The sequence below is a fragment of the Geotrypetes seraphini genome, chromosome 3 (genome assembly GCF_902459505.1).
Source record: "Geotrypetes seraphini chromosome 3, aGeoSer1.1, whole genome shotgun sequence".
NCBI classification, from domain to species: Eukaryota; Metazoa; Chordata; class Amphibia; order Gymnophiona; family Dermophiidae; genus Geotrypetes; species Geotrypetes seraphini.
In genome coordinates this window covers 339,641,476-339,664,574 of record NC_047086.1, presented here as the reverse complement: position 1 = coordinate 339,664,574, position 23,099 = coordinate 339,641,476, and the positions used below count along the sequence as shown (strand labels likewise).

General features: G+C 42.4%; 1 protein-coding gene across 4 annotated transcripts in view; it reads right to left on the bottom strand.

The window, feature by feature from the left end:
* UGP2 (UDP-glucose pyrophosphorylase 2) overlaps positions 1-17,376 on the bottom strand; it is a 100,313-nt gene extending 82,937 nt beyond the window's left edge. Inside the window, exon 1 of one of the 4 annotated variants that reach the window (XM_033936042.1) lies at positions 17,236-17,376. Coding sequence is in view for 2 of the 4 variants with exons in the window: in XM_033936040.1 (XP_033791931.1) it covers positions 16,224-16,242 (19 nt within the window). In the remaining 2 variants the exon portion in view is untranslated. Of the gene's footprint in view, positions 1-12,854; positions 12,883-15,983; positions 16,003-16,223; positions 16,513-17,235 lie in introns of those variants that run through there. The other 3 variants (XM_033936040.1, XM_033936043.1, XM_033936041.1) reach the window with 3 other exon arrangements.
* Positions 17,377-23,099: the final 5,723 nt, after the last annotated feature.

Below are 23,099 nucleotides of genomic sequence, written 5' to 3'. Positions count from 1 at the left end.
CTGGACTCTTACAGGGCCTGGGTCTCGTGGGGGGGGGGGGGGGGTTCAAGGGTGCTTGGCAGGGTTCGCCTTTTTCTGTCAAGCCTTGGGTTGGACTTGGCTGATTTCTAGTTTTCTAGTGTGAGGCCTGCTGCGAGCCATGGGAAGGGTGGTGCCGCGCAGGCCTGATCCTCGTTTGCCGATACAGCATGACCTGCTCGTTCGATTATTGACGGTGCTGCCTGAGGTGGCTCGTTCTTCCTATGAGGCATGTTTGTTCAGTGCAGCCTTCTCCCTTGCGTTTTTTGGAGCGCTTAGGGTGGTTGAGCTGTTGGTTAGCGCTGCTGACACAGCTAGGGGGCACGGGTTGTTGGTGCACCATGTGCGGGTGGGTGAGCAGGCAGTTCAGATTTGTGTGGCCAGCTCTAAGACAGATCAGAGTGCTCAGGGACAGTGGGTGGTGCTCTGTATGGTGGAGGGTTGCATCTCCTGCCCCGTGACACAGTTGAGGAAGTATTTGGAGCAGCAGGGGGGGGGGGTTCCCTGTTCCGTTTGTCCATGCTCCTTTATCCTGGTTCCAATTTCTAACTGTATTGCATTTGGCATTGGCGAGATGTGGGGAGGATCCTGGTAGCTTTGGCACGCACTCATTTAGGATAGGTGCTGCCAAGAGTGTTAACACAGCGGACATGCCTGAGGCAGGCATTCAATGGCTAGGTCGTTGGGTGTCAGGGGCTTTCCAGGGTTACATTAGGCTGAGTGGTTCGGATTTGAGGACAGGTTACGAAAGGGCTGGCCAATGATGGGGGGGTTGGTACAGGGGTGGGGGGTTGTTCGGTTCCTGTATGCTGCATTTTGCTTTGCCTTTCAGATGCCAGGCGGTACAGTAACTCAGTCTGGATCATTGGGCATTCATTTACCCACTGGGCTGACAAGCGAGCACTGATACACCCAGGGGGCTGTCATCTCAGGCTTGGTCATCGTGGAGTGCAGGTGTTCTGCTGGGGACAGTGTGGAATGCGGTGGCTTGAACTCCTGCCTTTGTTGGCGAACTTGTGATCCTGCCCTTTGCACCCGGATGTCCTCTTGATTCATTTGGGGGGTAATGACGTGGATGTCTTGTCAGGGAGGCAGCTTGTCAATGTGATCAAAGATGGCCTGCGGGTGGTTTTTGCATGGTTCCCTGGGACTCGAGTGTTCTGGTCGGATGTTATTCCGCACCCCCGGTATCTGGCGTCACACCACTGGACCAGGGAGCTGGCCAAGTTCAACCAGCAGGTGGGGAAATGGGTGGAGTCTCAAGGGGGTCAGCAGATTTTGCATGGCTTGGTAGAAGTGGCTTGCGAAGGGCTTTATCATAGGGACTGGGATCATCTGTCCGAAATTGGTTGGGATCTTTTTTTGGATGATTTTGCCATGTGTTATGAGAGAGACCTTGGGTTGGGTTAGTCGCAGCTCTGTTTATTGGAGGGGGGGGGGCGGGAAGCCTGTAAAGTTACAGGCCTGTGGCGGATCTCCCGAGCTACTGGGTCATTGGGGCTCATCAGGTGATGAGCAGTGGGCTGGCGGGATGCCGTGCCTGGGGGGTCAGGTGACTCAGATAAGTTTCAAGTTTAATAATTGTTTTGATTAATCGCTTTGTCAAATTTCAAAGCGATGAACAAATTCAAATTACAATTTCTGGTGAATAATACAAACAGAACAATACATATTAACTTACAATATTAATAAAAAATAAAATAAAACAAAATTACGAAAACAAACTTAAAAACACAAGGAAAGAAGGGAGATGAAATACAAATCATTATAGGAAAGTAGAACAAAAAAGGGAGAATACAAAATGAATAACAAAAAAACAGTGTAATATAATACAATAAAATATTCTAGACTGCAGTAAGTTTCACCAATTATCAAAAGCGTCTTTAAAGAGAAATGTTTTTAAGTTACTTTTGAATTTCTCAAGATTCTTCTCTTCCCTTAAATAAATTGGAAGGGCGTTCCATAACTGAGGTGCCGTAACAGAAAAAATAAATTGTCGTCTTGTATTGATGACCTTAAGGGATGGAATAGTTAATAAATTCTGTTCATTAGATCTAAGGGTTCTGATTGGAGAATATGGTATCAGTAATTTGTAAATAAACGCTGGGGTTTTATTAAGAAGAGTTTTGAAGGTGAGTATGCATAGTTTATATGTTATCCGGTGGGAGACTGGGAGCCAGTGTGCGTCTTTTAAAAGAGGTGTTACATGATCAAATTTCTTAGTTTTGGTTATAAGTTTTATAGAAGCGTTTTGAATGATCTGTAATCGTTTTATTTCATTTAAGGAGATTCCTTTGAAAAGGGCATTACAGTAGTCAATCTTGGAGATCACCAATGAATGAATTAGGATGTTAAGTGATTTAGAACATAGGAATTTTGAGATTGATCGAATTTGTCTTAATCTGTAAAAGGTTGTTTTAATAATATTACTAATGTGATCATGAAAATTTAGTTTATGATCAAAGGTCACCCCTAAAATTTTGGTATTACTAACTAATTGTAGGGGAACATTTTTTATAGAAATGGGAGCAGTGAGGGAGAAATCGTCTTTCCAGGGGAAAAGCATCACATTAGTTTTTTTTATATTGAGTGCCACCCCTCTGAGCCTTGGTGAGGTAGTGGAGTCGAAGGCACTGAACTAAGTAATTTGGTAGCTCAGGAGAAGCTCTTTTGCTTATGATGTTAATTGAAGTTACGATATATTAATGTGTTATGGTTTAATAAACTGAGCTGCGGCTAATTTTTACCATCATAAAGACTGTAGCATGTTTTGTGGTAGAAAGGTTGTGGGGGAAGGTCATGATGGTTGGGGGGGGGCGTGAGTATACACTTCTCCCTCCGTATTCGCGGTGGATGCAAATAGGCACGAATAAGGAAAAACCATGAATAACTTTTTTTTTATGTTATTCACAGTTTTGGGAAAGCGCCATCATTTTTACTATTGAAACCGCAAATCACTTTTCAACTGGTATTTGTGATTTTTGAAATAAGCTACCACTATTATTATTATTGAAATCACTTTTCAAATGGTATTTGCGATTTTTGAAATAAGCTACCACTATTATTATTATTGAAATTCTCAAATTTTTATTACTGTATACAACAATACCTGTAAAGTTCAGGTAGGCAAGCAAGCAGCGATTTCTGGACAGCCAACCAGAGATTTCATGCATGCTTGGAAGAAGCCTTTCTCTCTAGGGATGCTGGGAAGCAGCGTTTTCCTCAGTGCACATTGGAAAACATGGAAGCAGCGATTTTCAGAATTACTGTACGTTAAAAGGGAAAAAAACTTTAGTGATGATGTTTTTGGGGGGGTGGAGTCAGCGGCTAAAAAATCGCGAATAAGCGAAACCGCAGATACGGAAACCACGAATATAGTGTATAGGCGGATAGCAGGGCCTATCCAGATCCTGCTGTTAATGGGAGCCCGAGACCCCCGTGTCGATGGGCGGAAGGTAACACGGGGCTGGTTGGCCCTCATATTGCCCATCAGCCATGGTTGTTAGGGGGTGGGAAGGGTGGAGAAGTGCGAGGCGAGAATTGGGTGGTGGGCCTGCCAGGTAGGAGCTTTTTAAATTTATTGATGGGAAGGCTGGGAAGCGTGCGGGGGCGAGGTTTTTTTTAAGTACAGGATCTTGGAGGACTCGGCTCCTTCTGGGGTCCTCCAGGATGGTTTTTCCCACCTGCTCATTGCTTTAGACAGTAGATGGTAGATTAGGGATGCAGATCTCCCAAGCTACTTGGTCACTGGGGCTCATCAGGTGATGAGCAGTGGGCAGGCGGGGTGCCGTGCCTGGTGAGTCAGGTGACCTGTATAAAAGGGGCATGAGGGACATGCCACCCCTCTGACCCTTGCTGAGGTGGCGGGGTCAAGGACACTGAACTACATAACTTGGAAGCTCAGGAGGAGCTCTTTTGGTTATGATGTTAATTGAAGTTAAGATATGTTAACATGTTCTGGTTTAATAAACTGAGCTGCAGCTAATTTTACCATCATAAAAAAGACTGTAGCATGTTTTGTGGTAGAAAGGTGGTGGGGGAAGGTCATGATGGTTGGGAGGGGGGGGTGTGAGTACACTTCTCCCTCCGTATTCGCGGTAGATGCGGGCAGCCAATAGGTACAAATATGGAAAAACCACAAATAACTTTTTTATATGTTATTCAAATTTTGGGAAAGCGCCATCGTTTTTACTATTGAAACTGCAAATAACTTTTCAACTGATATTCGTGGTTTTTGAAATAATCTGCCACTATTACTACTAAGGTCATGATGGTTGCGGGGGAGGGGGGAGTATATAGGCGGATAGCAGGGCCTATCCAGATCCCGCTGTTATAACACATTAACTATTTTTTCTGCGGCCCCCTAAGTACCTACAAATCTAAAATGTGGCCTGCAAAGGGTTTGAGTTTGAGACCACTGTGCTAGAGTGACTCATTCCCTCACCTTTAATTTGTCCCTCCACTGAATTTTTGTAGGTGGAGTCTGTGTAAGTATTGGAGTGATTATAAGTAAGCAAGATACTAGATGAACAAGATACCCTTGAAAGAGACCTGGGTGTGTTGGTGGATACAACAATGAAAGCATCGGCACAATGTGCGACAGCCTCAAAGAAAGCAAACAGAATGCTGGGTATCATCAAGAAGGGTATCACGACCAGGACAAAGGAAGTCATCAAGCCACTGTATCGTGCAATGGTGCGCCCGCATCTGGAGTACTGTGTCCAATATTGGTCGCCGTACCTCAAGAAGGACATGGCAATACTTGAGGGGGTCCAGAGAAGAGCGACGAAAATGATAAGAGGTATGGAAAACCTTTCTTATGCCGACAGGTTAGAACAGCTGGGGCTGTTCTCCCTGGAAAAGCGGAGACTTAGAGGAGACGTGATACAAACTTTCAAGATCCTGAAAGGCATAGATAAGGTAGACAGGGACAGATTCTTCAGACTGTGGGGAACAACAAGTACAAGGGGGCACTCGGAGAAACTGAAAGGGGACAGGTTTAGAACCAATGCCAGGAAGTTCTTCTTCACCCAGAGAGTGGTGGACACATGGAACGCACTCTCGGAGGTTGTGATAGGGCAGAAGACACTACAGGGATTCAAAGAAGGTTTGGATAAATTCCTGAAGGATAAGGGGATTGAGGGATATGGATAGAAGTAGTGATAAGTTTTAGGATAAGGCAGGGACCACTTGACAGGTCATGGACCTAATGGGCCGCCGTGGGTGCGGACTGCTGGGTGCGATGGACCTCTGGTCTGACCCAGTGGAGGCAACTTCTTATGTTCTTATGATACATGTTATGCGTACTGCATATTTAAATCTGAAGGTTATTCTGCAAATAAAAACAACTTATATGGATACAAATGTTATGATTGTTATAGAGTTTACTAGTGCTGCCAGATTCAGGAAAAAAAAAATTTTGATTCGATTCAGCCTATTGAATTGGTTTTTTGATTCGATTTTCCTGCCCAATTGGGTGTTTTTTTTTTTGGGGGGGGGGTTTCAAACATCCTGGTGGGTTTTATAACCTCTTCACCCCCTTTTCCTTCTCCTAACCACACTGGTGCTGTGGTGTAAACAGAATAAACAAACAAAAAAGACTTTTCCTCTCTCTGTTAAATCCTAGCTCATGTTTGCGGTCTAACACCAGCTCTGGCAGGATACACGTTTCAAATCTGACATATTGTAATCACAAAACAGAAAATAAAATTAGTTTTTCTACCTTTTGTTGTCTAGTCATTATTCAAATCATGTTGGACCCAGGCTCTGGTTGTTTTCTGATAACTCGCTTGACAGGGTCTTCTGCCCATTTGTCGTTTCCTTATTTCTCTGTGATAACCATCCATCTTCCATCTCTGCCCTCACATTCCATTTCCCTTCCCTCCCCCGGAGGTCTGGCATCTTTCCTTTTTTTCATCTCCATCCCCGCAGCTGCAGAGATGGACCCCTACCATCCCCAGATCCACCATCTCTCCTTTTCTCAACTACCCTTTCATCCAGCATCTCTCTCTCCTTCCCCACCACCCCAGGGTCCACCAGCTCTCCCTTTCTCTTCCAACTACCCTCCTATCCAGTATCTCCATACCTACCCCCTCTCCACACCATCCCTTGTGTCCAACTTCTCTCCCTTTCTGTTCCTTCCCTCCTTAAATCCCACAGTCCATCATCTAGCTCCCTCTCCTCTGTTTTTAGACCCATTATTTCAAACCCCCTCGCTCCCCCCAGTCCGGTATATGCACATCTTTTTGAGCCCTGCTTACTCCATGTTCTTCTATACCAGGGCCCCCCTATACCTGAAGGCATGCCCTCCCGAAAGCCTGCATGCCTCCCCCCCATGTCCAGCATTTGTTCTCTTTTCTTCCAGGTCATTCTATGCCTCTCTCTCCTTCCTTCCTTCCTCCCTCAACTGACTCGCATGTGAAAACAGGAAACCAATGTCATGACTTGAGAAGAGAGGTGATGTGGACAGCTGTATTTTGGACCAAATGCAATCATTTCATACCTAAAGTAATACCTGGAAACAGCGAATTGCAATAATCAAGTCTTCTTGTAATCATGGACTATCTTGATCAGATTGTATGGGTTCAAAAATAATCATGCGCCATTGATTTAAAAAAAACCAAAAAAAAAAAAAAAAGCATTTGTCCAAGGAGTGTAATGCATGCTGCTGGGTTTAGCATACCTAACCATTCTGAAATGTTACTTCCTTATGGTGAAAGGGAAGCAGCATATTTTCCCAAAGTATTGCACCTATCTGAAAGTTGCACTGACTACTAAAACTGCACAAATCGCTTTGTGCGCATGTCCATTTTCCCATGCGAACCTCAGGAGCCGACTACTGCAAGAGCAGAGACTTATTAGTAAAGAGTGGTTGGGTTACAATTAAATTTGAGTGAGAAAGAGACAACTGCCACACGAGAGCAACAAGTCAAAAAACAGCTCACCAGCATGCAACCCTCCGCCCTTGGCAACCAGACTCGCGCACCGCAAAGCATCCGCCTGGGTCGCCCTCTATCACCATGGCAACGCTCAGCCTGCCTCCTCCTGCACCCGATTGGCAGTCTGGTCTCACTTCCTTCCCCGGCACACCTTCACCATTGGACATTTCCACCATCTGCAGCCGCAGGAGAGGGGCGGTGGGAGGCATAAGGTCATCACTGTCTCCATAGCGGCAGCTGTTAGTGGGTGAAGGAGCTGCAGCAAGGGCAGGATGACAGGAAGGGAGTGAAAGTGACACCAAGTTCAGCCCCCCCCCCCCCCAGCCGCTGCCACCATCGCTGCACGGCACGATCTACGTCATCCGACCTCATCGGCCTTCTCCTTCACTTCGGCCTCGAGGGTCGTTGTAGGAACCATATTATCCTTGGCTGGTGACTCAGTCACCGCATCGGGATACCAATTTTTTTTTCAAAAGGAATCGATTCACCCAAAGTGAATTGGTGAATCGATTCGAATTATGAATCGAGCAGCACTAGAGTTTACTACTGGAGTACAAGATTATTGTAACGTGCCATGTGTGTAGAATTATTTACCAAGTAAAGGTACAAGATCCTTTATCTAAAATTCTGAAACCGAAATTTGACAAACCAGAAGTGACATGACAAGACACACTGAAACCAACGCAGGTGCATGCGTTTCTCCTGTTCTCTGCACAATTCAAGTCAGAGGGCTGGAAAAATGAAAAAGGGCAGTGAGAGGAGAAAAGGAAGCTTAACATTTCCATTCCAAAATCTGAAAAATTCCAAACACTGAAATATGCATAGTCCCATGGATTTCAGATAAAGGATCTTGTACCTGTTATCTTCTCTGCTATTATTTTGGGGGGGGGGGGGGGTCAATTGTCAGCAAAAAGGTGTTTTCTAACATTTTGCAGGAACAATTCTTAAGCTACACATTGTTATAAAGTTTATTTGTACAAACCTTTGTATCTGAAGAACAAGATTAGCACTATGGGCCTGATTCAGTATAAGACGCCCAGTCTCAGCAACCACCTAAGCGGCTTTTAATTGCACATGAGCGTCCTATACAGAATCACATGTCTTAACAGAAAGATGCCTAACCCTGCCTAACTGCCCCGATTCTATAACTGACACCCATGTCACAGGCACCATTTAGAGAATTGCATTACCACTGAGCTGAATGCAAAGGAATCTCCCTGCTGTGATCAGCTGAGCGGCAGTGGCAGGAAACCCCCAAACCCTACCACAAGTCAACCGGCAGGAGGGATGCCCACTCCCTCCCGCCGCTACCCCAAACCCTCCCCTCCACTGTCCGCAGCAGGAGGGGTGCCCTCTCAACCTCCCGCCAGCACTCCCCCCCAACACATGACCCCCTGAAACATTTTTAATATTTAACCAAGCATTAACATTTGTACAGAAAAGTAAATAAAAGCAAATTGCATAAACAATTATTTCAAGAATTATATCATTTTGAAGAACACTACTCATGTCCATATTATTTAGATGCGGAGATTAACTAATTAACAAAAAGTAACAATAGGAAATTATACTTTAAATTTGCTGGGGGGGAAACAGAAAATGTTACATATCATTAACAACCGGGGGGAGAGGGGTCATCAAACCTCCCTCCCCCATTCATTTAATTGCCAGGAAAGCAGTTAGGTGAGAAGGTTCAACAAAAACATACTACATAGTTAACAGACTGATACCTTACTAAGCACTTAAAAGGATATATCAAGTAAAACACCACCAATCTGAAGAACTCCTGGTTTTAAACAACAGAAACTATCTACGATGTTTCTGAATATCTCTAGAAACATCCAGTAAGATTTGAATTTTAAGACTCAAAAGATTTTATATTTAAATGTGTAAACAAAGTGCAAAAAATAACATCAATAGCAGAATACAGCCATTTTCTTAGTATAAGAGCACAAGGAACAAACCCCCACCCCACCTCAAACCCCTTCCCTTCCCCCCTATCAACACAATCCAAAGAGGCACAAAATACAATTGTAAGACTCAAAAGATTTTATTCTTATTTCTCAACTATATTCTCATTATCCAGTTCTTATCTCGAGTCAACACAACAGTGGCAATTGAAGTCGGCAATTGTTAAATCTATATTTGATGATGCAAAAACAGCAGAAACATCTAAGGAAGCAACATTTTGTGCTATATTTTTCTGATCCTCCATGGACTTTGACGGCAAATAGTAAACTAAAGAAAAAAGATGGAACATTTTCTTCAGCAACTCCCATAATCTCCTTAAAATAACATTTAAGCATATCTTTATGTGCTATAGCAAAGGCTAGAGGAAAATTAAGAAAATGCAGATTGTTACTAAAGTATAACTTTCAAAGGATCCAGCCTTACTACACAAACTTGTAAAATCTTTAATCATAATCGTCTGCGTTCTCAAATCGCAATTATTAAACACAGTTAAAGATTTTTAACTCTGAGACAGTTTTCTCCACATTTTCCTCACATTTCAAAATTCTTTGCTCCAAACTCTTACCTAAGTTTACTATTAACCCTTCCATGCATATGTTAAATTATCGACAACTTTACACACCTGGGGTCATTTTGACTCCATTGCTTATATGCACTGAAAGTTGCTTCAGCTTAATAATTTAGCAAATTCTCACTGTTATAGCACTCAAGTGAAACATTTATGTTTATTATAAATGTATATTTAGGCCTACAGCACAACCGTTAAGAGTAGCCCAAGTGCCCGTCTTGAAGGGCGAAGTGTAACATGGGGCTGGGAGCCCCTATGTCGCCCGTGAGGCAGGTTGGAAAGGGGGAAGGAGAAGAATTAGGAAGTTTAGGTTAGCTGAGTGGGTGCGGTTCGCGCTAAGAAGCTAGCGCGTGATTGGTGGAAGGGAGCGTGGGCGGCGTGTGGGGGAGGTTTTAAAGCCGGGACCTTGGAGGACTCTGTTTTTTCGGGGTCCTCCAGGGCGGCTTTTTCCCCCCCCCCCCCTTTATTGGTGGCCTTGGTGGCTCGAGTTGGCGGGTCTCCCGAGCTACTGGGTGCTTGGGCTCATCCGGCGATGAGTGGTGGGCCGGCTGGGAGCCGTGCCTTGGGGTCTACTAATTCGGTTAAAGGGGCATGAGGTCATGCCACCCCTCAGGCTCTTGCTGTTTATGGCGGGGTCGGGGGAAAATTATTGATGGTTACACCGGGTAGCTCGGGAGGAGCTTGCAGATTTGTTATATTGAAATTAATGTTTGTGGATGTTAATTTATGCAAATTATTATTAGCTGTTTTATTTAATAAATTGAGCTGCGGCTGTATTCCAAATATGTGTGGTCTCTTAGTTATTTGGATGGGTTATAGGGAGGGGGGTGTAGGGGCGGTAATGGGGGCTATCCAGATCCCGTTGTTAATGTTCCGGTAATGTTTCAAAAATGTTTCTTCTCTTATTCAGCACACTCAGTGTACAAATGTTGTAAAAATGGCTGTTACCAGTGTTTCTTTTACAGCAAAACCTAACAAAATATTTTTGCATGTTTTCAACTTCTCTTATCTCATTTGTCGGGCATTACTTTGGAGATACATTATCACTTTTTCAGTGCTGTAATCTACTGCTGACAATGTTGCATTCATAAACCTGTGGGGTCGATTTCACCCCAGGTGTGTATAATCAGTATACTCACGTTAAAACTAGGTTAAAGCAAACAAATTCAAAAGCTGTATTTATCACAGACGACAGGAAACGCATTGTCTGTTACTATTGAAAAGGTACCTGGAATTTGAAATCAAAAATGACAATTTATAAGTAAGCAATTAAACTAAGAAGTCAGGCTGGGGTCAAAATGACCCAGGTGTGTACATAATGGTTAAAGTCCATAAGCTATCCACAGTTACGTCAATTGACTTATCCACTGAAAATAAGGAAAGCTGCATAGTAGATAACTGTGGAGTAGAGGAAACTTCATCCATCTCCATCCTAGGAACTTCCAACTCTCTCACAGAAGATACCACTGGAGAACTCATAACCAGAGTCTCCAGCTTACTCACTAGATGACCTTGAACCTCTCATAAAACAGTATAGCTTCTGTAGCACTTCCTAGCAGCAACACTGACGACGCTAAGAGCAGCAAACTACAGCCATGAGGGGGCAAGGGAGGTACTCTGGACAGGGCTAAAAGTGACTTCAAGCCCAAGAAATCCCACAGAATCTCCATTCATCCTGTGTTCTTCATGCAAGGCTATCCTCCAACCAAAATGGTAAACTGCTTCCTTTTAATATTAAGTGGATCCAGTCCATCAATAAAGAGAACATGGATGTGAAGTCAGTAGACCAAACCTTCAACTCCGACTCCTATTGATATTAGGCTTTAATATTTTTTGTTCCGATCTAAAGTACTGGTAAATAACCAGATCCTTTTCAAAGAAATATAAAGTGCTAACTGCATCATATATTATAATGTTGTGAGTTTTTATTTTGAAGCTAGAGTCCGAGTCGGGACATGTTTACCAACTCCAGCTCTAAAACTCTGAAAGAAAGAGAGCCCTCAGACTCCCATAGATGGGCATTGTTTGCTGTAAAATTATAGAACTACTTGTAAACTAACTGCATCAAAGAAAAGCACAAACTGTAGCTTCAGTCTCAAAACGAGATGTTTATGTCAATGACATATACCATACCACTCCTTCTGGCATCAAAGTGGCAAGAGTTTCTCCTGCACTAGTTTGACACCTGCACCATTGCAGTTACTTTCTGCACTGAGGATCCTGCACAAAGACCTACAACATAAAGGGATCTAGCCTTTTCTTGGAAGTATCTTTGCCAATGTTTTTTGTCAGTAACACTCTTCATCCTTCAAGAATTTGCTCCTATGAGTAGCATGGGCTCTGCTTTTCCCACTAGCTTGTGGGATACAGGCTTGTGTCTTGCTGGAACTGCTCCCTCACCTCTGTTCTAAGGTGTTCTGTTAAGAAATGCCAATGAAGACAGATATGGAAGTTCCAGCTTATAAAAAAATAAAGCAGTGATCTCTAGGGGACATCCAAATGCAGTGGGGACAATTTGGGACATCAGAATCTAGTCCCAGGTGATGTATGGCCATAATGAATATTTTCTAGACAGAAGTGCTAACTTACCTTTACAAACTGTTTGCTGAAGTAGAGCATAAACGAAGTGAAAGGGGAAAACAGAAAAAGGAGCTTTGAGCAAAAAATAGTTCAATCAGATGTTTAAGAAACTTGCATCTGAAAAAGTACTTTGACAGAAACTATATACAAAGTATCATTCAATGTTATGTGACTGAACTAGAAGTCTTAGGAAGGGGGGGAGGGGTTTCAGGATTTTACTCAATACATATCCTTACAAAAATCTTATTCTGCCTCCAATACCCCATTGAAAATAACACATCTAATCTAAATCATAAGAATTGCCGCTGCTGGGTCAGACCAGTGGTCCATCCTGCCCAGCAGTCCGCTAACGCAGTGGCCCCTAGGTCAAGACCAGTGCTCCAAATGAGTCCAGTCTCACCAGTTTAGCATGAACTTGTCCAACTTTGTCTTCATCCCTACGTAATTCCCTTTTTGGAAGTTCAGCACCGTGGCTGTCGTTTTGGACTGATGTTTCATACAAAAATGCCCAGAAAAAGAAAGTGAATAATTTTTAAATAAAAACTGCTAGAAAGTAATCATCATTTTCTGCCATGTTTGCTATGTGCTCTGCTTGGCTAGTTTTGTATATCCTTTAAAGTAAGGTAAGTCACTATCTATAAACTGCTATAGTACATGGAAAATGCATGCAAGATATATAACAGTATTTGGTTTCATTCATTTATATAGACCCCAGTATACATTCTTCAAAAATATAAAAAATAATTTTAAACAATTCAGAGAATAAAAAGGATACACACATAGGTTCCACATCTTGAAACAAACTAGTCAGAATTATCTGCCACTGTTCCTCTTTTCTAGAGTTTTAACTGTGTTCCATTTAGATTCTCCATCCGCAATAGCCACACACTGATCATGTTTTCTTGATACCAGTAATGAAAGGCAAGAAAGGAGTTTGAATACAATAGGACTGAAGACAGATTTGCATATACTTTTAACTTCAAATACTAACTAGGTCTTGTACAGGAGTTATTCCAGTAAGGGCAAGTGCATGCATGCATGCATGAACAAACAGAACTCAGTACTGGTAGTTGGCCAGGGTTGTCCTGCCCCTCTTCTGGATGAGATTCATGTGGAAAGGGAAGGTAATAAGACCAAGAATATTTTAATGTGTTTGTATGGCTCCATGGTGTGTCCTCACCTTGAGTACTGCAAATAGTTCTGGTCACTGAATCTCAAAAAACATATAGTGGAATTAGAAAAGGTTCAAAGAAGAGAGAAAAATTATAAAGGTGATGGAACTCCTCTCCTTTGACAAAACACTAAAGAGGTTGGGGTCTTCAGCTTCAGCTACGATTAAGTATAGCAGCCGTGATAGTGGCCGCCAGTCCCCATACCCCCGAATGATCGAGACAGGAGGGAGCCCAACCCCTCCTGCCCCCCAAACGAAGATCGCGGCAGGAGGGACCCAACCCCTCCTGTCTGAAGACCCCACCCCACTCCCCGACGATCGAGGCAGGAGGGAACCCAATCCCTCCTGGCTGAGGGCCCAAGACCTCCGACCCCTGATGAAGATCGAGGCAGGAGGGAACCCAGCTCCTCCTGCCCAAAGACCCAAGACCCCCCCCCCATTCTAATCAGGCCTTAGTCTCCTATGGGATGGGCCAGAAAGGGGTGGGTCTGCCTCATTTCAACGGAGGCAGGCCTTCCAGCCAGCCGCTAAAAAGACCCAGCTGGCCGGCTAATTTTTCAAGGTTATTGGGGGGGGGGGTAGCCAAGGGGTAGTCTGCCATGCGTGGTGGGGTCTTTGGGGGTTGGGCTCCCTCCTACCTTGATCTTCATCAGGAGTGGGGGGTCTTGGGGCCAGGGGTGAGGGGGGTTGGGGGGCCTTAGGGCAGGAAGGATTGGGCTCCCTCCTGCCTCAATCATTCGGGGGGGGGGGGGGAGGGCTGGTGGCTGCAGTCACAACCGCTATATTTATCACAGCAGGGAGATCCCTTGCCACAATAAGTATAGCAGCTATGTCTACTTACAATGTAGGCCTACATTGTACACGTCTCCCACTGGTCTAGGGAGACGTGTAGGGCTGCCTAGGTTCACCTAGGGCTCCCTAGGCTCCCAGAGGCGCCTTCAATATAGGCGGCCTACCTGGGGAGCATTTTTATTTTATTTTATTTTTTAACGTGCGTCCTGACTGGCTGATTAGACAGCTGTAGGATGCCTACAGCTGCCTACAATCGGGACACACTTTGCAGAATCTGGGCCTCAGACTCCAGTCAATGTTTTTACTAAATACCAATCATAGCATTTATTCCCAGGTAAGGTGCTTCCACCAATATCCAGATATCTGAGCTGAATATCCAAATATGCTACAGACAACCCCCACTATCTGGATAATGACACTGAAAACCGATTGGCCCTACTGGTCAGCAACACTTATCCAGGTAACAGATGCAGTTACTGGATAAGTGGTTTTGAATAAGGAAAAAGCCGTATCTGTTCACAGATTGGTTGGTCAAACAAGCTTTTGCCAATCTAACCTAAGAATAGTGTAACTCTTCCTGCACAACCAGTCAAGAATATGGGACTGTTTTACTAAAATTTAGCCCGTGCTAATGTAATTTAAATGCATTACATCCTAAGAAGGCTACGTTATAACTACAGGCTTCTTATAATTTAAAACACGCTAAGCTTTAGTAATTGGGCATCTATATGAATGAGAAACATGTACTGTGCTTGGAAACATATACAAAAAGCCTGTGGGAGATAAAGTTCAAAATTTTCCTGATAGTAGTACAAAAAGTAAAGTGAGAAGGAAACAATTCCTGGCTTCAAGTCAGGAAGTTCTTTCTCAGAACAGAAGTCAGTGATGTACTCCTGAACTAGATTTTTTTTTCAAGTTGACCATCACTAATACAGTTTTAGAAGTCATGCTGAAATAAAAAAATTAAAAAAAGCTTATGTTGTAATTGCTACATCATAACCAATATTAACTGTCCATAGGCAGGACTGGAAACCAAAACAAAGTCCATATACCAGAATATATTCCTTCTCATCATTCTCTCTACATTGTATGTGATTAACTTGGTATTTTACCCCCACTCTGACACAAGTACAAAACATGGTTTGTCAAATTTTAGTACCTCTTAAAACACCAAAGAAATTCTGATGGACAAGTTGTCCAATGAGCCATAAATGTCTCTCACCTTGTGTCAATACCACACAAAGCTGCATTAGAAATACTAAATTGGGTAAACTGGACAAAATACAATCCTCTAAACTAAGATCAGTAACAAAATATCTCAAAATATTCAGTCATATGTTGAAATATATTAACATTAAAACCAAAACCCGTTTAACTAAATGAAAATAATGAATATAAATCTTAGCAAAATTTAATGTTCTGCACATACATCTAAATGGGCAAATATTTGACTGGAATAAAAAAAAAAATCATCATTTCACATCTAAGCATAAGTTACATGTGATACAGTTTTATAAAATTGCTTAATCCAGACAATGTAAACTGTTACACAGCAACAGAATGGCGTTATTTCTATCATGGTCATCTAATATTATATCGGTAGCACTCGTTCTTCATGCAGTAAATCAAATAAATGATCATCCAGGAATCTCTGGATTTCCAAGAATACAAACAGCAATGCAGCAAAGTCATTCAAGTTCCCGAAATGACCTCCAGTTTCCTTTGACTGGTTCCTGTTATTTCGCAAGAAATTAATCTAGAAATCAAACCAGGTAACACGCACCAGGAGAATGAGTTCTTGTTCAAATTCTGCATTTAAAAAAAATAAAGATCTTAAAACATTATTTACCCAAATTAAAGCAAAATAGGAGAGTTCACATTATCCGCCACTCTAGTAAAACTAAAAAGAAAGATGGGTTTATGAAATTAATCAATCTAACGTTACCCTAGCAAATTCCTTTCAGCTAGCTGAATCTCGTTTCCAAGCGACAGAAAAACGACAAAGAAATTCTCCCGGTGTACAGGGGCGGGTGGGATGAGCATTAAAAAAAATGGTGGGGAAATTACAAGATCTGTGCAGTGGATACTGATCGCCTCGAATAACCGGACCATTACAATGCCACCAGTTCCTACCCGGCTTATGTAGGATAAGGGGGGGGGGGGAAACATTAAGAAGTAGACTTACCTTCCGCATATTTCAACATTTTCGGAATTCGTTTGCAAAATATGTATCTTTTCAGCTAGAAGATCTTTTCAAAATAGATCTACGAATATTAAATGCAGTTCTGTGCTCCCAGTCTTTGTTTTAATTCGCAACCTGTTCCGTTTTTTTTAACTAGAAAGGATCAACTCCTAACAAGCAATAAATGAGCGAGCCAGACAGAAAATAAAATTCCTATACAGGGATTCTGCCAGTTAACACCGAATTAAAAAAAAAAAAACCCAAACACTTCACAAGTGAATCACTAACAGCACATTAACCATAAACTCCTTCCAGCCCAGCTAGCCTTCCAATAAATGAAAGGTTCTTTCACAATTGGAAGCCCGAAGGATTAAATTTCATCAATGAAAGGGAAGGACCTCACCTAATAACCCCAAAACGTCCGTCTTCCCCCCTCCCTTTTTTTTTTTTGGCTAGGGAACCATTACAAATCCTTCCCATCAACTGCAGGAAAATATATCCCCCATCCGCGAGATGAGACCCCACAGCGCCTCCTCTCTGCAGACCCCCCCCCCCCCCCCTAACCCTTCTCAGGTCCACCTCGCAGTCTTCCATTGGCCGATATCACGTGTCCTCCTCCCCTGCGAGAACGCTTCAACCTCCGCCCACCCCACCCCCGCGCGCCTGGCAGCAGCTGGCAAGCACTGCCATGACGTCATCACGCTGTCACCGGGCACCCTCCCCTAACTAGGCATCTCTTCCTCTCCCTTCGGGCCAGCGGCGCGTGACGCCAGGCAGGAGGCGTTTCACTGTCATACACATAAAGGCTCTCACATTCATAAGCGAAATCAGACGGGGAGTGGGGTGGCTTAACACAGTCCCAGGTGAGCAGAGAACAGCGCTACAGACTCTCATCGTTCTCTCTCGCGCGCGCACACACACACTCTAATCGAAGAGGCGCGTGCACGCGCTGGCTCACTCGACAGTAGCCGGAGGGGTGACCCACATTCCCCCAACTGTCACAAAGAGTACCCACCTGAAAACTCTCAATTTTCTCTCGCTCCCTATCTGTGGATTAGAAGAAATAATAATTGCTTTTAAAAACGGCTATAGGAGAAACAGCCGCCACCTTTCTACTTTGGTATTACTCAGCAAAACCGCTTCACACGAAAGCTCTCTTCTAGACGGTCAGAAGGTGAAAACCCCCAACTTCCGCCCCCAAACCGTCACCGAAACGCGGAAGCGTGACCATAAAAGGACTGACAGCACACTCCTCCAATCGGAGTTCGACATTTGTCTGACTTCTCTCGCTCGTAACCAATGACAAACCCAGAAGCTGGAGGGAGAGTAGGGGGGGATCTCAGTTTTCGTTGTTTGTTATTAAAAAAAAAAATCTTTATTGTATTGCTATTTCTTTTAATTGACAATAAAAACATTCAAACGGAAAATTATAGCATTCATTTGTTGAAAGGTACAGGAAAATAATGTACAAATAAATGTGCATTTAGTACCTTAAACCAATACTGAAGGTTTTAGTTTGGGCAAAAACTTTGAGCCGTATAATTGCCACGCATTTTGTATGGAAGAACATATATATATTGCATGCTGGAAAAGTGGTAAGCTGAACAAATTCTTGAAATTAAAATCAATAACCAGTTGTAAAGTTGAAAGTCGCCATGTGGAGACTTAGGCTGAAATGCTAAGCTTCATGAACATTTGGCCTGACTCAGCATGACATTGCTTCTATTCTTAACTTAAAACTGGACTTAATTTTTAACATGTCTTAAGACAGAATTTGCCAAGTGAAAACAAGGTACAAATAAAGTAATGTAACCCGAGGTTAAGACTTCCTGGATTATATATATATATATTTTGTTTAAGATGGCTTGGAGACAGTGGCAGTGTGTATACTTAGGCCTATCAATCAGTGTCCTGGGAAGACTACAGTAAGATGGAAAGTTCCTCTTAGATAACGTCATTGATCAGCACAGGTCCCCAGAGCTGTCCAAATAGTTGCAGAAGGAGATTTTTTTGACTTCTAGTTTTAAATTCACATTCACAATGTGTGGTAATTGTAATCCTTGAGGTCAGGATTGGCTGCCAAAAATCCAGGACTGGAGTAAAAATCCTTTCCTGTATCTGGATAACTTGGCACCCCTGGGTCCTTTCTGATAATGTGGCCACAAGCAAGCCTAGCCATTGCTTGAGCTCAGTAGAGGTTCTGAAGCAATGGCATGAAGCACTGGCATCCCTACTCCTGGTGCCCAATGGCCTTTCCAATAGTTCTTAGTGCTGTAATAGGATAAAGCAAGTAGGGCAGAACCACCATTCTGAAATTAGTGTGGGCTGTACTATGGACAGTTTAAGAACTGGGGCCACTAGTGTTAAATTATTTCAGATGCCAGATGAGGGAACTAATAGGAGGAGCATCATCCATTCTTAGAATCTATAGATGAGATAATGGAGGATTATTTTTTTAAGTGAAGAGAATGGTATGTAAAAGTCTGCATGAGAGGAGGAAAGCAAAAGGCTTGAGTGGGAAAGCAGCACATTTGTTATGAAAGGAAACATTTTGAAGCCTGTCAAGTTGTGGAGGTCTGAGGGCGAATTGCATGAGATTTTAATTGAAATGAATAGTAATCACTAGAGGGTTAGGAATTTATTGGAATTAAAGGGCTGGAGAGAACTTTTTTTTGTCTTAATGAGAACTCGACGGAAGAGTAATTTGGAATTCACTGATGCCACATCAGCAGCATAGATAGGGAGAGGAAGAATTAAGCTCATGTCTCTTGAGGTGAGCAGATCTTTTTTAAATAGTGTGGTATTTCAGTAGATTAGTGGATGAGAGGTGAATATGATAAGCACTAATTCTTGAGCCTGTTTTCAAAATCTGTCTGCCAGGATATCCACAGTGAATAAGATATATTTGCATACACTGCATGCAAATATATTGTATGCATATTTATTACAGATATCCTGGAAACACTGCAGACCTCAGGCAGTCCCTGTGAACCAGTTTAAGAAGCAACTCAGTTATCAGTTATACCTTAGGAAGTAAAAACAAAGTCACACAGAAACATGTTTGCATGATTTATCTTTAAGTTTACGAAATAGGCACAGGGGAAGTACAGCACGACACTAAGGGCTCCTTTTACAATGGTGCGCTAGCGGTTTTAGCGCACGCACCGGATTAGCGCATATGATGAGTGCAATAAGGTGAAACTTAACTTGAGTGTTCATACAGCATAAACCAGCAAGGTTCTAACGCATTTCGCCAGGATGGCTTCTTCAGGGAAGTGAAAAGTTACGGCTCATGTGAGAGAAATAATTAAAGACTGGAGCTACATTCAGCGCTAGCAGGTTCTCTGAAGAAGCCATCCTGGCGAAACGCATTAGAACCTTGCCAGTTTATGCTGTATGAAGACTCAAGTTAAGTTTCACCTTATTGCACTCATTATATAATTTAAACTGCAAAAAAATGGAAGAAAAAAACTTTCTACACATTGGTGTCACTATGACATATTCTACCTTAAGAAGTTGGTGCAGTGATAGACTCTGAAAATCTCTTTTAGGGGTTTGTCCCCTGTTTTGAGAATTTCTGTTCCATTCGTGGAATCTGAGCACCATCTAGGTTTAAAGGCAATTAAATAAGATTCACTGTCCCTTGTTTTGTTTTGATTTATTCCTTTTGGGACATTGCTTTTGTACTTTTACCCAGTTGTTATATTGGGTATATAAAAATAAACTATTATTATTATTATATATGGACATGTGACTTTCACTTTATTGCATGCATGTTTTATAATTCATATTTATGTGTTTTTATGTACCCTTGATATAGGCAAAGGCTGAAACAGTCTGCGTTGGATTGATGAATACATTCATCAATGTTAGCAGCAGATTTGCTGTGATCTATAACCATCCATGGCCAACTCTGTCTTTGTTCTGGTGTTCTTTTTGGTGTTCATTCCTCTCTGTTTTGACCAAACAGAATGAGCATCAGATGATATTTTTCCAGGAAACACAGTGTAAGTGAATCATAAGATGCATAATAACCATGACAGTGTGAAAGGGAAAGAGGCTTGTTTGTTTTTTAGTTTTTGCTGTTTTCCTCTTCTCTGGGGCTTGCTTTGTTGAAAAAAAGGACGAAAGACAAAGGAAAGAAAACATGTTTCATTGTGAGTTGCAATTTTCTTGCAGATCCCATTGTTTATACAAACTGAATAACATTTCAGAGCAATGTTGTAACTTTTCAGGTTCTGTGGCAGCTCTGGTTGTTGTTAGGAACATTTTGTTGTGAGGCCTCTTTTTAGAAGCAGACATCCATCAGTGATAGGTTGATTAATAAAACTGAGACTCATAATAGTCTGCTCTCATAATATTTTTGTATGACTTTGGCCATATAGGTTTATGTTACAGTTAAATAGTTTATTTTGTACACTATTATTTACTGCAAACGTAAAAATAAATTCTTGTTTCAGAAACTGTTATTAAAAAAATGTTTTGTTCTCTGCAGAATACTGTAATCCTAAACGTGACACACTGTTGATATAATTCCTATGCATCAAGAAGCAGTATTTCACTCCCTTGCTCCCAGTAGCATAGCCAGACAGCCAATTTTGAGCGGGCCTGAGCCTAAAGTGGATGGGCATCTCTCTCTCTCCCCCCCCCCCTCCCTACCCCCAGCCTGTGCAGCAGCCTCTCTTTCCCTCCCTTCCCACCCCACCCCAGCCCATGCAGCATATCTCTTTCCCTACCTTCCCACTTCCTCAGCCCATGCAGCACCTCTCTTTCTCTCCCTTCCCACCCCACAGCCCATATAGCATTTCTGTTTCTCTTCAGGTCACCAACAGTGAATTCTTCATGCTGCTGGTGGCTGACCCTGAAGCCTTTCCTCTGAAGCAAAATGCAAACATGTCAGAGGAAAGGCTTCTGGATCTGCAACTGGCAGCAAGTAGGAACCACTGCCGGTGTCCTGTGGGTGCTGAGAAGGCAGGACTGAGCCCAAAATGCTTGCTCCTCTGTTTCCCCACTGTTGGAATGTGATCTGCATGCAGACATTTCATACAATCCAGATTGACATCAGGGCATTTCTCACAATGAACATTACACAGTAATATAGTAATTGATAGCAGAAAAAGACCAGTTTGACTGTTCAGTCTTTCCACACTACAGAAATATATCTCAGCTTCACCCTTTGGAATCGCTGCTTTGTCAATCATTGCATTTATTATTTTTAAATAATATCATAGTCACCATAATTGTTCTAGGTAGCTACACAATTGCATCTATCTGTAAGAAACTCCTAAATAAAACATTAAGCAAAATTATATATATAAAAAACTAGCTAAAACATTCTAAAAATCAAGTTAAAAACATACAAGAAAATAATTGCTACAACACAACATAAAATATTACAATAGTTTTTGTTAAGTTTCCTCATAATTTTTCCATTGTCCTGAATAGATAACCACAAAAGATCCAATCCACACAACATCCAGGCCCCAAACCACCATCCTATTATCACCAAGCTCCAACAGAGATGTCAACAGGGAGCAGTTTTTGGGAGGGGCATACCTTGTTCCACCCAACTCAGCCTTTAGTTCCCTGCCTCTCTAGTAACTACCTACTCCCCTCATTTGATGTTGTCCCCCATTTCCCCCTCCACTCAATGCTTTCCCCTTTTCTCATTCCCACTCACCAACTTGATGCTTTTTCACCCGTTCTCACCTGCACCCACTCAAGGCTCTTTCTCCCATTCTTAATCTCATTCACCAAACCACTCACTCATTTAACCACTCACTTTCCAACCCACTAGAAGCACTTCCCTCCCTCCTTCTACAGAGAGTCTCCCCTCTCTTACCCCCCCCCCCCCCCAATTCTCTGCTGCATTATCATGCTTCCTCATCCCCAGTCAGCAGCAGGAAATACATTAATAAGGACTGTGGGATTTTGCAGTTCTTAATATGAGACTGGCTCTGTGGCAGCAGGAGATCATGTCTTATTAATGCTTCTCCTGGATGGGGAGGCTGCTGTGGCACAGCAGACGAGCTGAGTTGAAATTTATGACTCGGAGGGGGTGTGCAAGATGACCCACTAAACTAGACTAAACCTTAAGCTTATATACCGCATCTTCTCTATAGAGATAGAGCTTGTCACGGTTTACAAGAGTTTTAAAGAAAGGAAAATATAATAAGAATTAGTGATTATATAGGGAGCAGCAGAATTTACATTTTGTAAAATAGCCACGTTTTCAGATGTTTTCGAAATAATTGGAAAGAACCCAAGTTATGCAGCTGGACAGGAAAGTTATTCCAAAGCTCAGTGATTTTAAAGTAAATAGATTTCCCTAATTTTCCAATATAGATAACACCTTTTAACGAGGGGAAAGATAATTTAAGCTTTTGGATAGATCTGGTAATATCAGGTCTTGCAGAATTCCAAGATAGAGGAATTAAAAGGGGAAGAGTGCCATGCAAGATCTTAAATGTTAGGCAGGCTTATTTAAAGTACACCCTAGAGATTACTGGGAGCCAGAGAAGTTTTAACAAAAGTGGGGAAACATGATCAAATGTGCTTTATGCAAAGATCAACCTAGCCGCAATATTCTGGATCTGTTGAAGTCTTTGAAGAATGATTGATTGTACAAGGACAGTAAAATGTTGGTGGTGGAAACAGGATCTCACTTTCCTCAGCATATGGAGACTAAAGAAACATTTTTATTTATTTATTTATTTATTTTTACCAGAGAATTAAGATGGTCATTAAATTAAAGTGTTGAGTCTATAATGACACTCAAAACTTTACTTGAGAATTCCATCTGCAGTGAAGATCCAGAAGGCAATGAAATTGGCGAAGGTAGTGGATCTAGTTTTGGGCCAAGCCAAAGTAGTTTTGTTA